This window comes from Corvus hawaiiensis, chromosome 6 (genome assembly GCF_020740725.1).
Source record: "Corvus hawaiiensis isolate bCorHaw1 chromosome 6, bCorHaw1.pri.cur, whole genome shotgun sequence".
Lineage (NCBI taxonomy): Eukaryota > Metazoa > Chordata > Aves > Passeriformes > Corvidae > Corvus > Corvus hawaiiensis.
In genome coordinates, this window is record NC_063218.1 from 62772738 (window position 1) to 62785105 (window position 12368).

General features: G+C 60.7%; 3 protein-coding genes across 6 annotated transcripts in view; all 3 read right to left on the reverse strand.

Moving 5' to 3' along the window:
- Positions 1 to 7652, reverse strand: part of ZDHHC13 (zinc finger DHHC-type palmitoyltransferase 13) — a 51918-nt gene extending 44266 nt beyond the window's left edge. The window contains exons 1-2 of one of the 4 annotated variants that reach the window (XM_048306463.1): positions 7548 to 7652; positions 6962 to 7031 (exon numbers count right to left, since the gene is read on the reverse strand). In XM_048306463.1, coding sequence (XP_048162420.1) covers positions 6962 to 7031; positions 7548 to 7568 — 91 coding nt within the window. In that variant the 5' untranslated portion in view covers positions 7569 to 7652. Of the gene's footprint in view, positions 1 to 6952; positions 7032 to 7116; positions 7406 to 7547 lie in introns of those variants that run through there. The other 3 variants (XM_048306461.1, XM_048306465.1, XM_048306466.1) reach the window with 3 other exon arrangements.
- LOC125327189 (serine/threonine-protein kinase pim-2-like) lies at positions 228 to 3405 on the reverse strand. Its single transcript, XM_048306468.1, has 7 exons — positions 2701 to 3405; positions 2328 to 2549; positions 2123 to 2226; positions 1981 to 2031; positions 1297 to 1663; positions 718 to 894; positions 228 to 393 (listed from the first exon to the last, which is right to left on the reverse strand). The coding sequence occupies exons 1-7, from the start codon at positions 3389 to 3391 to the stop codon at positions 290 to 292; spliced, it is 1716 nt and encodes a 571-aa protein (XP_048162425.1). The 5' UTR covers positions 3392 to 3405; the 3' UTR covers positions 228 to 289.
- A 3008-nt stretch (positions 7653 to 10660) lies between the features above and the next one.
- The window catches only part of LOC125327695 (serine/threonine-protein kinase pim-1-like), a 32662-nt gene continuing 30954 nt past the window's right edge, over positions 10661 to 12368 (reverse strand). The window contains exons 5-7 of the mRNA XM_048307481.1: positions 11730 to 12096; positions 11151 to 11327; positions 10661 to 10824 (exon numbers count right to left, since the gene is read on the reverse strand). Of these exons, the coding sequence (XP_048163438.1) occupies positions 10670 to 10824; positions 11151 to 11327; positions 11730 to 12096 (699 nt within the window). The 3' untranslated portion in view covers positions 10661 to 10669. The remainder of the gene's footprint in view (positions 10825 to 11150; positions 11328 to 11729; positions 12097 to 12368) is intronic.

The window sequence follows — 12368 nt, forward strand, 5'->3', positions numbered from 1 at the left end:
TGAAAAGGGGTTTTAACTGGGAAACTTTTAACTGGGGGATTTTTAACTGGGAATGGTGCAAACAAACTGCTTTGAACCATTTAGAACACTAATAACAGAACTTGATTTCTGTACCTGGGCTGATGGGTTAATTTTAACATTCAATTAAAACATATTTAACTCAAAATCAACTAATTAAAGCACTAAACATGCAAAGACCAAGCTAATTAGGGATTTCAGGGATGACACTCGAGTCCTCAGTCCTGCGTGGGACTCGGTAACCGGGTGCTGCAGAGGCTCCGGCAAGGCATCAAAGACGCCTGCCCCGCACCCAAGGGTGGCGCAAGATCTCCTCCAGCGCTGGCCTGTCCGCGGGGTGCTTGGACAAACACCAGCGGATCAGATGTTGGCACTCTGGGGAGAGAAGCCAGAAAGCGCCGGTCACTTGCAGAAGGCTCCTGCCCAGCTGCTCCCGGCGCCCGCAGGGCCCGGGCCGTGCTGCGTGTGCTCAGAGCTGTGCCGGCCTCCCGGCTGACTCTGCCCTTTGCGGGACAGCGGCACGGCAGGACACGCGCCACCTCCTTCAGCCGAGCGGGCCACGCCGACCCCGTGGTCACGGGCCGCCGCCTGCGGCCAGCCCTTGAGGGCAGATCGACCTCCCGCGGAGCTGCGTGAGGGCCACGCTGGGCTGCGCGGTGCCATCTGCCAAAGCCTGCCTTCTTGAGGCCGGACACCAACCTGGAGAGACCTGCTGCCAGAAGAAGAGCTGCCCCGACACGATGTCACGGTCCTCCTGGAAGGGCATGTTCCCGCAGACCATGACGTACAGCAGCACGCCCAGGGACCAGATGGTCGCCGAATGGCCGTGGTAGCAGCCAAGGCAGATCCACTCGGGTGGGCTGTACATGTGTGTTCCTAGGGGACACAGGCGGCGCTGTCCAGGCGCAGGCTGCTGCCTTCCAGAGCCTGGTGCCAGCCTCCTGGCGGAAGCAGGGGCTGCACCGGTGGCCACAACTTCCCCCCGGGGCCACCCGGCGTCCCCCAGCCAATTGGCCAAAGCCAGGAAACCGTTCTGCAAGGCAAACAAGGCCAGCGGAGCAGCCCAAGCCCTTGCGGGCCTGCCAAGCCGAGCGGCCGGGGCCTGGCTTTGGCAGCCCCCCTCTGTGGGCAGGGCCGGCAGCCGGCTCCTGGGGCACAGCATCTGGCCCGTGCCAAAGGGCAGCCGGCAGCCGGCTGAATGCCGCACCCCGCAGCCCAGGAGGGAACGGGGCCGTGCGGTGCCTGGCACTGGGAGCGGGGCCCGGCCTGTGGGCTCACCGGCAAATCGCGTGAAGGCCTGCTCCTGGAGGAAGGTGCCGCAACCGAAGTCGATGAGCTTCAGGTCGCCGCTCTCCGGGTCCACGAGGAGGTTCTCCGGCTTGATGTCCCGGTGCAGGACGCCGCAGGCGGTGCAGTGCCGCACGGCCTCCAGCACCTGGCAGAAAAGCCAGCGCGCCATCTCCTCGCACAGGAACCCCTGCTCCAGCAGGAAGGCCAGGAGATCCTGCGATGACTCCGGACGCTCCATCACCAGCAGGAAGCTGTCAGGCAGCTCAAACCAGTCGAGGAGCTGGATGATGTTGTGGCAGCCAGAGCCCACCTTCTCCATCAGCACAATCTCCATGGGAACACGGGTGCCGTCGGGCTGTGAGGAGGAGACGGTGCCTCCAGCAGGCCTGATGCCGCCCTGTGGCTGCGCTGCCCCGTGCCTGGGATGCCCCAGTGCCCCCTCGGGCAGCCTCCCTGGTGCTTGGGCTTCCTCCCGCCCAGGGGGATGCTTGGGGGGTGCCCCCCTGCCCGGCCCCACCTCCGGTGTTTGGCATCCCCGGGCCCGCCATGCTCCGGCTCGCACGCTGAGCCCACGCCCGCTCCCCCCGCCCTGCGCCGCCTCCCGCCCTCGGGGCCCCGGCCTTATCCCTGCCCGCCACGCCCCGCTCTGTCGCGGTGGCCCCGCTCACTCACCAGCTCGTACCACTGCAGGACGCTCTCCCGGGCCACGCGTTTGATGGCCACCTGCAAGGCCACGAGAGACGGGGCTGAGCTCAAGCCCTGCCCCGCCCCGCCCCTGGCCCTCCTCCCGCGCCCCGCCGTCCCGGCCACTTACCGGGCTCCCGTCCGAGAGGCGGATGCCCGAGAAAACGGTGCCGAAGCCACCGCTGCCCAGCTGCGGGCCCAGCTGGTACAGCTCCTGCAGCTTCTTCTTTTGCCCTGCGACCGAGACCGAGCCATCAGCCTTGCGCCCAGGGCCCCCCCGGCCGAGTGCCCGCGAGTGAAGCGGGCCGAGCCACCGCGGGCCACGTTGCTCTGACCTGCTTCCTGCTGCGCGCCGGGCAGCGGCCACCGCCTTGCGGCCGTCGGGCTGGCGAGCGGCAGAGCTGGGGCAGGGGAGCGCGCAGAGGCGGCTGCAGGAGCCGGAGGGCAGCGGGGCAGGGCGGCACCGTCGCTGTCCCCGGCGTCGTGGGCTGGACTCTGCTGTTGAGGACGGCCGGGGCTACAGCCCGAGGACTCGCACAGGGGGGTGTCAGGAGCAGCTGCAAACCAGGGAGGGGTTTTTTGAAGCCGTGGCATCAGAAGCACTGGAAGCAGCCAGGGACTCGGCTGCTCTCAAGGGCCCTGGCCTGGCCTGGGGATGCCCCTCAAGAGCCCCGGGAGAGCCTCAGACAGCTCCTCAGAAGATCTCACCTGCTACCAGAAAGGCCTTCCTGGTAGTCGGTGGCCGTCTCGGAGCAGCTTCCTGGAGATGGAGGGACCTCCTGGGTGTCTTGAGGGTCGTCTCCGCCACCAGGCACGGGCTGTTGCCAGCTGGCACAGCCGGCACAGCGTCCTGGGAGCTGTGGGCCGGCAACTGCTGGCTCCAGCTCACTCGCTGCTCCGCCACCTGCTCCTGAGAAGGCTCCCCTGGATCGGGCTGGGCTCCCACTTGGACCCCTGGGCTTTCCGTGGCAACGTCAGTTGTCAGGGTTGCGCCCGTGTTGTTGAAGTCCCTGAGTCCAAGGGAGCTGGGAGACCTGTGCACAGGCTCTGCACCTTCTGCAGGCCGACAGGTCTCACTGAGCGTCTGCGGGGGATGGAGGCTGTCAGAGATAGCGGACGCTCCTGGCAGGATGGAGGATCGCTGACAGCCTGAGCTTCTTGCCTGGGTGGCGGGTCTCTGATGGTGTGCCGTCCTTGCAAGGCTTGAGGCTCTCCCAGGGATGGAGAATCTTGCTGGGAGCAGCCTCTTGAAGGGATGGAGGCTCCTGGAGGAGCTGGACGAGCCACAGCAGGGCAGGTGGCCTCGCTTCAGCAGCTCCTCCAGTTCTTTCCACAACGCCTGCCACATCCCAGAGTAGAGCGGCACCCATGTCCCATTGCGAGCCCAGAGCAGCAGCATCAGTTCCTGCAGCTCCTGGGCCACGGCCACGCAGGGGCCGCAGCTGCAGGGGCTGTGCAGGGGGCTCGCGGGAGCACGTGGCCGCTTGCGAGGGGTCGCCCGAGGCCTGGAGGACCTGGGAGCCGCAGGGGCTCCTCGCTTCCTCCGTGAGCCTCTGGGCTGCACCCCGGGGCGCTTGCGCCTCTTCGCTGTCCTTGTCTGCCGCCTCCGTGGTTGCCAGTGGCCAACGGCCCACCAGACAGCCACAGTGGCCAGCAGCAGGACAAGCACAATCACCGGGACCACACCGTCACACATGGCTCCGGCACGTCCCATCGCGACTGCACTGGCAGCTGCAGGTGCTGGCCCGTGTTACACAGCGACTGCGCGGTGATGTCACAGTGCTGTGGGCCAGGACAGCCGTGTGACATCCCAGCCCTGCCTCTCGCCAGCGCTCAGCCCCTTTGTGCCGTCACAGCCCTGTGCCCACCTCAGGGATCAGCAGAACCAGCTCATGCCTAAGGATGCACATGGCCACAAAAAGCCTGGCACTAAGACCAGGAGCTCAGCCTGCTGCAGTGAATCGTTCCCTGCAGCAAGTGGCACATCAGGAAGAGTGCTGCTGCCACCAGTGTCAAGCCCATGGCTCCCAGGACACTGCAGCGGTACCAACTGGAAACACCCACTACTCTGTGCCTGAGAAGATCTTCCAGAGACAAAGGGAGTTGAAGTTCCTGTGTCTCTGGGGAGCTCTCCTGAGCTGGCTGTCGAGGGCAGGAAGAGTTTTCTGTAACAGCTCACCCACTTCTGCGTTGCCTCTGTTCTAAACAAGTCAGGATTTCCCAAGGAGCGCTCATGGTGCTCCCACTGCTCTGGTTTTGACGGGCATAGGGTTCCCTTTGTCCCAGTCGCTGGCACACGCTGGGTTCAGATTCACGATGGGAATGCTGTGGATCAAACAGGGGTGGTTTGGTTTCTGCTGAGCAGGGCTTGCCCTCTTCAAGGACTTTGCAGTGTCCCTTGGTACAGTGCATGTTTTCCACTGGGAAGGGAGGGAGGAGTGTTGAAGACAGAGGCAAAGAATGCATTAAACACCTGTGCTGTGTCCCTGTCCCTGTTTGTGAGGTGACCATCCACATCCTGGCAGGGGACAATGTTATTTCTACAATGTTTCTTTCCATGAATATATTTAAAAACACTCTCTTTATTGTGCCCCACATTTCTGGCCACCTTCCTCTCCAGCTGAGCTTTCACCGCACCAAAGTTCTCCCTACAGTGGCAAGAAACATCTCTGTGGAAGGAATGAGAAGGAGGTGTCTTTACAAACTATCTGTGGGCCTGATGGTAGATAAAGCCAGATACTGATAGGTGAAAGAAGCAAAGGGAGGAACCATCAACTCCATAGGAATTCCACTAATTGACAGAGACTGTTACTCACTCAAGACTCTGCTAATCCCTGGATTTAGAGAAAAAGAACAGAGACACGAGGAAAAGAATGGGGGTGGGGGGGGGTACACATTAGAAAGGAAGCCATTTGGGAAGTCTGTACCTCTCAAGTACCTCAGCCAGCGGGGAAAGAGAGAGGGAAATGCAGCTGGGAAATTAGGAGAAAGAGGAAGCTGCGTCCTCTATCAACTGGAGAGATCCCGTGGGAAATGCCCATGACCTCTCCCTTTATTCGATTAAAGGAACAGGACTGCTCTGTCTCTTGATTGGACATAAACCTGTGGTGTTTGAGGACTAATTTTCCTGACATTTGTATTCTTCTCGTGACCTTGCTTCCACTGGGCACACAGCTTCCTTTTCCATCCTCTTTCCCAGAGAAGATGCCTTCTGCGTCGCCTGCTTGGCTTCCAACATTTGGGAATCGCCTGCTCCTGTGCCCTTAGGAGGTGATGTTTCAAAATTGACCAGCACTGATGGACCCCAGCACCTGCAAAAACATTGTCCCTGGAGACCCTGCTTACCAGTTCCTGGAGCAGTCTGAAGTCTGCTCTCCTCATGCCCCGAGCTGAGGTTTTGCTGGCCCTTTTCCTCTTGTCACAGGTTTGAAACTCGATTTATCTGTGGTCGCTGTGGCCAAGACGGCCGCCAGTCCCCACCTGGCTCAGGGCACGTGGGACTCAGACGGCGGCCTGGCTCCAGGGGGGCTGAGCTGGAGAGTCCTGGGCTGTGGGGGGCTTCCCCCTTTCCTGGGAGGAGACTCTCTGGGGAGGAAGAAGGGTCTGGCATGAGCCACAAGGCCCCTGGCCAAGGGACGGTAGCGGGGGACGTGTCCGTAGCGGATGCTGTCTGGGAGGAGCTGTGGCAAGGAGTGGGTGTGGGGCTGGGGGTGTCACAGAGCTCAGAGAGGGCGTTCCCGCAGCCCGGCAGGCAGAAAGCCCCTGGCTCACGGCAGGAGCCAAGTTCCAGGTCACCAGGAACAGCCCCCTCCCTCACCAGTGCTCCCAGCCTCCCACAAAGGTTGCTTATGCCCATGGGTGCTGCCAAGGTTCCCCATGGGAACAGGGCTGGACACCCTAAAAAGGGGGGTCAACACCCTGGGGCAAAGCCAGCGCAGGGGGGAATGAGTGGGATGAGTGTGAGAGGACCACCTCTACCCCTCCCATCCCGCACCAGGGAGCAGGGACCTTCCCGGGACAGCTCCAGGAGGATATTCAGGACCATCGTTGCCTGGGACAGGGCTGCCAAGGAGATCCAGGAGGGATCAGTGTCCAGCTCTGTGTCCTGGGACACCCTGCGCCCTGTTCCCCACAGCCCTGATTTTCAGGAAGGAGCCGCAGGAGCCTCCTGGCCATTGATGGATTTTTCTTTCAGGAATTCGCTGGGGAGCTCGTTTGTCTTTTTTTTCCTCTTTCTGAGCTCCTGTAAACACGGCATGGAGCTGGAAGCGGCGGGGCGGGGCGGGGCGGAGAAGACCCAGCTGGGGAAGTCTTGAGGGGTTCTGTGTCTGTGGCAGCCTGCTTTCCTCCTCTCCCTTTCGTGGAGGTGTGGGCTGGCAACGGAGCATCTTCCCCGGGTGGCCGCGGTGCCCCGGATCCCTGCCCTGAGTGGAGGGACAACACTGGGCGTCTCTGGCCTGCCCCACGCAGCCAGGGTGTCCCACAGAGCCCCTCCCAAGGCCTGCTCTTGGCCGCCAGGGGCCTAATTAGTGAGGTATTAAGGAGGGAGGAACTAAGGGCGCTAATTAGGGAGGGGAGGGCGGGGAGCCGTTCCCAGCCGAGGGGGCGTGGCCAGGACGATGGGCGTGGCCAGGGCCTCAGCGGCGCCGAGGGGGCGTGGGCGGGGCGGGGGCGGGGCCAGCGCTGAGGGGAAAAAGGGCGGGAAAAGGCTCGGTGCTGCTGAGGGGAAGCGTCGGGAAGGAGGGGACGGAGGGGATATCGTTGGGAGAAAGGGAGACACAAGAGCTCTTGGGGGCCTGAAACCACTAACAGTGGTGGAGGGGAGCCCAACGCGCTCCTCCTATGTATCCCTATCCTTTACACCGGGGAAGCCGTGGCTAAAATCCCGGAAAAACAGTGCTGTGGATCCAAGGAATCAGAAGCAGGATCTGTGTCGGGTCTTCAGCAACGGGATATGGGCCTGGGAGACCTTGCTCTCCATGGGCGCTCTGCCTGTTGTGCATATGGGGTCGATGAGGCCCGTGGCAATGGCTTTTACACTGTCAGTTAACAAAACAATTATTAACCACTGGTATTTATCGGCTGCACACCACACACACCGCCCTCTTTACCAGAAGCACTCACTGTGTGTGTCAGGTTCTGTCAATACAAACGAAGAGGTTAATTCAAAGCACAGGTAAAACCACCTGGCAAGAGACTAATCCTTTTATGCAGCAGCCTGCAGAGCTGGTTCCCGACACAGCAGCCTCAGCCACAACAGCGCTGCCACACCAGAACCAACACCTACGGCCTTGCGGAGGGTTTTAAACGCACTTGGGAGCCGCAGTGCCGCCCGTGCAGCCTGAAAGCCCATGCGAGGGAACAGACGAGGCACACGCAGGGCACGACACGGACGGCTCTTGCCCGGCAGCGCCCGCCACACCCCGGCGGCACCGCGGCCCGGCCCTCGCCGCCTGCCAGGGGCCCGCGGCCGCGCTCCGCAACCCCGGGGCCCGGGCAGCGCCGGGTCCCAGCCCCGCTCCAGCCCCGGCACTGCCCGCGGGCTCCCCGCTCACCGCCGGGCCGCTGCCCGCCATCGCCGCGGCCCCGCAGCTTCCTGCTCCCGCTTCCTGGGCACGGCTGCGGGGCGGGGCCGGGCACTCACGGCCCGGGCGGGGCGGGACCGGGGAAGCCCAGGGGAGCCATTCCTGAGCTGCCCCGGCCGCTGCGGAGCCGCTTGGGCGGGCAGATCGGCAGCTCCCGGGCTTGTTGAGCTGTGCCTGAAATGGCTCCTTCCCTTTTACCGAGGCAGCCACAGCGAAAAACTCTCTCGTTTTCGCACAGGATCCCCCCGGCTTCTGTCAGACAAGGACCCTTTTCTGCTGGCGAATTTTTCGGGGGGTTGTGCCTCCGCAGCTGGAAGCGGTCCCTTGGTCAAGGCTCTGGAGCACAAGTCTGATGAGGAGCGGCTGAGGGAGCTGGGGGGCTCAGCCTGGAGAAAAGGGGGCACAAGGGGGACCTTCTGGCTCTCCACAATTCCCTGAAAGGAGTAGTGCCACCTCCTTGCTGGCATGGTTGCCACAGGAGTTCAAGGCCATTTGGGAGCGTTTCCACCCGTGGCCGAGCCCCAGTGTCCCCTCATAATGAGCGCAGGGTGAGGGAGGGGCCGCCATTTTAGGGCAGTCTGTGAGGGGCAAGTGGTCACCCCGCGAAGAAATGGGGATAACCTGGGAAAACACCCACAGGTGTCAAACACCCACAAGCTTCCCAGGTGAGGTGGGACCCTGGCAGCCCCCAGAGCGATGCCATCTCCTCTGGCCTGAGGACAAACCCCGGCATGGGGTGACCGGAGACCGCCAGCTCTCGATGGCTCTGGGCCTGGGCAGAGCAGGGAAGGGCCTGAGGTGTCCCAGGGCTGTGGAGGACATGGGGGCCTCCTGCTCCTGGAGGAAACGTGCCATGGCTCTTGGAGAACTGGAAGTCATCACTCACAGGTCATCAGAAAAGGGGTAATTATCACCCCCAGCTCAGCCTCCAGACCAGGGCTGACACACAGGACTCTCGCCATCCCCTCACAGTGGGGTCCTGGCTGGAAGGATCACAGCTCAGGTCAGGCCTTCCGGTAGAGGCTTGGAGAGCCATTCAAGGCACAAGAGGGTCAGCAGCCCAAATAAAAGGGAAGAAAATGGAAAGAGCAGGCACATTTATGAATCGTGCCGAAACCGGGCCAGGAGACGCTTCAGAGACAGAGTCAGAGAAGTGAGTATTTGCTTTATTCGGCACGCCGGGTGTGTGGGGATCGCTCCTCCAAACACGCACACCGGTGCTCCCTACAACACAGTATTATGGGTTAAATGATGACTATTCATCACATTCCTTGGGACAGGCATGGTTGTACAAATGATTTCTCGGAAGTCATTAATATCATTAGCATACGGGTCACGCATGCGCTGCGTGTCCTGGTGGTCGCGCTGAGGAAGGCCTCTCCTCTTCCTCGGGGGTCTTTCTGACGAAGACCAGTAGTCTTCCTCACAGTGCACTTTTCACCTTTCTCCCTGGGCATGCGTAGTCCTTTGAGGAATGATTCAGCGGTCTCTGAGATAATCCTTGTGCCCTCTATCTTGACAAGATTAGGGCGAATTCGGTTTCTTAGGTTTTGTAATTAACATCTGCTGTCTGAACTAACATTTGCTGTCTCCCAATAGTTAACCTGTGCTTACATGAGTTAGCTATTGACCGCCCCTTCCTCATTTATGAAGAAGTATGGTTTTTTCCCAAAGCCTGTATTGGTAGGTCAGGGCAGTAGACAGAAGGTGGCACAGGTTTGCAGCTGGCACCTGCCCACAGGGCCAGGGAAGGCACCTGGGTGCTTTCCTGTGGCTAGACTGGTTACTGCACTTTCCATCTCCATCAGTTGTTTTGAGGCTAGAGAAAGATTACTTGGGGGCTACAATGAGCCCAGCACCATGGGAGCAACTCCAGCATCTCAACATTTCCCATGGGCTCCATGCCCGTGGCTTACGAGGCTGCAGACCCAGCTGGTCAAAGGCCCAGCCCTGCCTGCCATTTCAGTGGAGGAAAGAGGAAGAATTTTGTCAGGGCTCAACCTGAAATGACCTTTTGCCATTTCTGATTCTTCTCCCAGCATTGGAGAGGAGCAGCATCTCTGTGCCTGCCACCCGCTGGCCCTTGGAATGCACACATGAGCCCAGGTATCACTTCAGGTGAACCCAAGTGGCCGCCTCAGTTTGACAGGGCGGCTGTTGTTTCACTGTTGCATTTCTTGGCTTGTTACAGCCCCTCCTGCCTGTACTACAGCCTGTGCTTGAAGACACAAAACTGCCATGGTGCCTGGAGGAAAGGCATCAAAAGCTTGACAGAGGCTGAAGGGAACACTCTGATTACCCCTTTTCCCAAGAGGGTTCTTTAGCTGAAGTTGCTAACCAGGACCAGACTTGACACCCCGGCATGGCTTTGTGGTGCTTTTATTTCTCGTGTGAGGAATGAGACAACTCTTAGAAAAATTAAAATAATTTATTAAAAACAGAAAAACTGGAAAATTACAAGAATTAGAAAAATATAAAAATTTGGGATCCTAGTGGCTCAGGAGGTATGCCCCAGGAGCGCAGGGATTAGAGATCTTCAGGCTTAGACAGCACTGGACCTCTGGTGGAAGAACTTGCAGTGCTGGGCTGACTTTTAGCTAATCCAAAAGTCAAGGAAAAATTATTAAAAGCTCCTTAATAGGAGTAAGGCTTTAACACCCAGCACTGGCGTCCACTACATCTAATCTGCAGTGATCTCTGCGCTTGCTCTGAAGCGTGCCTTAAAAAAATATTAAAATACATCTCCTACATCTTAAAACATTAGTAGTATACAATGTAATGTATACAATGTATACAAAAAAGTATACAATGAACATGGGAAAAATAACTCTTATAGTGTACAAGTGGCTTAAAGTTTGAAAAGGGGTTTTAACTGGGAAACTTTTAACTGGGGGATTTTTAACTGGGAATGGTGCAAACAAACTGCTTTGAACCATTTAGAACACTAATAACAGAACTTGATTTCTGTACCTGGGCTGATGGGTTAATTTTAACATTCAATTAAAACATATTTAACTCAAAATCAACTAATTAAAGCACTAAACATGCAAAGACCAAGCTAATTAGGGATTTCAGGGATGACACTCGAGTCCTCAGTCCTGCGTGGGACTCGGTAACCGGGTGCTGCAGAGGCTCCGGCAAGGCATCAAAGACGCCTGCCCCGCACCCAAGGGTGGCGCAAGATCTCCTCCAGCGCTGGCCTGTCCGCGGGGTGCTTGGACAAACACCAGCGGATCAGATGTTGGCACTCTGGGGAGAGAAGCCAGAAAGCGCCGGTCACTTGCAGAAGGCTCCTGCCCAGCTGCTCCCGGCGCCCGCAGGGCCCGGGCCGTGCTGCGTGTGCTCAGAGCTGTGCCGGCCTCCCGGCTGACTCTGCCCTTTGCGGGACAGCGGCACGGCAGGACACGCGCCACCTCCTTCAGCCGAGCGGGCCACGCCGACCCCGTGGTCACGGGCCGCCGCCTGCGGCCAGCCCTTGAGGGCAGATCGACCTCCCGCGGAGCTGCGTGAGGGCCACGCTGGGCTGCGCGGTGCCATCTGCCAAAGCCTGCCTTCTTGAGGCCGGACACCAACCTGGAGAGACCTGCTGCCAGAAGAAGAGCTGCCCCGACACGATGTCACGGTCCTCCTGGAAGGGCATGTTCCCGCAGACCATGACGTACAGCAGCACGCCCAGGGACCAGATGGTCGCCGAATGGCCGTGGTAGCAGCCAAGGCAGATCCACTCGGGTGGGCTGTACATGTGTGTTCCTAGGGGACACAGGCGGCGCTGTCCAGGCGCAGGCTGCTGCCTTCCAGAGCCTGGTGCCAGCCTCCTGGCGGAAGCAGGGGCTGCACCGGTGGCCACAACTTCCCCCCGGGGCCACCCGGCGTCCCCCAGCCAATTGGCCAAAGCCAGGAAACCGTTCTGCAAGGCAAACAAGGCCAGCGGAGCAGCCCAAGCCCTTGCGGGCCTGCCAAGCCGAGCGGCCGGGGCCTGGCTTTGGCAGCCCCCCTCTGTGGGCAGGGCCGGCAGCCGGCTCCTGGGGCACAGCATCTGGCCCGTGCCAAAGGGCAGCCGGCAGCCGGCTGAATGCCGCACCCCGCAGCCCAGGAGGGAACGGGGCCGTGCGGTGCCTGGCACTGGGAGCGGGGCCCGGCCTGTGGGCTCACCGGCAAATCGCGTGAAGGCCTGCTCCTGGAGGAAGGTGCCGCAACCGAAGTCGATGAGCTTCAGGTCGCCGCTCTCCGGGTCCACGAGGAGGTTCTCCGGCTTGATGTCCCGGTGCAGGACGCCGCAGGCGGTGCAGTGCCGCACGGCCTCCAGCACCTGGCAGAAAAGCCAGCGCGCCATCTCCTCGCACAGGAACCCCTGCTCCAGCAGGAAGGCCAGGAGATCCTGCGATGACTCCGGACGCTCCATCACCAGCAGGAAGCTGTCAGGCAGCTCAAACCAGTCGAGGAGCTGGATGATGTTGTGGCAGCCAGAGCCCACCTTCTCCATCAGCACAATCTCCATGGGAACACGGGTGCCGTCGGGCTGTGAGGAGGAGACGGTGCCTCCAGCAGGCCTGATGCCGCCCTGTGGCTGCGCTGCCCCGTGCCTGGGATGCCCCAGTGCCCCCTCGGGCAGCCTCCCTGGTGCTTGGGCTTCCTCCCGCCCAGGGGGATGCTTGGGGGGTGCCCCCCTGCCCGGCCCCACCTCCGGTGTTTGGCATCCCCGGGCCCGCCATGCTCCGGCTCGCACGCTGAGCCCACGCCCGCTCCCCCCGCCCTGCGCCGCCTCCCGCCCTCGGGGCCCCGGCCTTATCC

Coding starts and splice junctions, on each gene's coding strand:
- LOC125327189 (XM_048306468.1), bottom strand. CDS start 3,391: ATGCTGCTGCTCTGGGCTCGCAATGGGACATGGGTGCCGCTCTACTCT. Junction 1,664..1,980: donor TCCTGCAGTGGTACGAGCTG/GTGAGTGAGCGG, acceptor TCCTCCTCACAG/CCCGACGGCACCCGTGTTCC. Junction 895..1,296: donor GGCCTTCACGCGATTTGCCG/GTGAGCCCACAG, acceptor TGTGTCCCCTAG/GAACACACATGTACAGCCCA.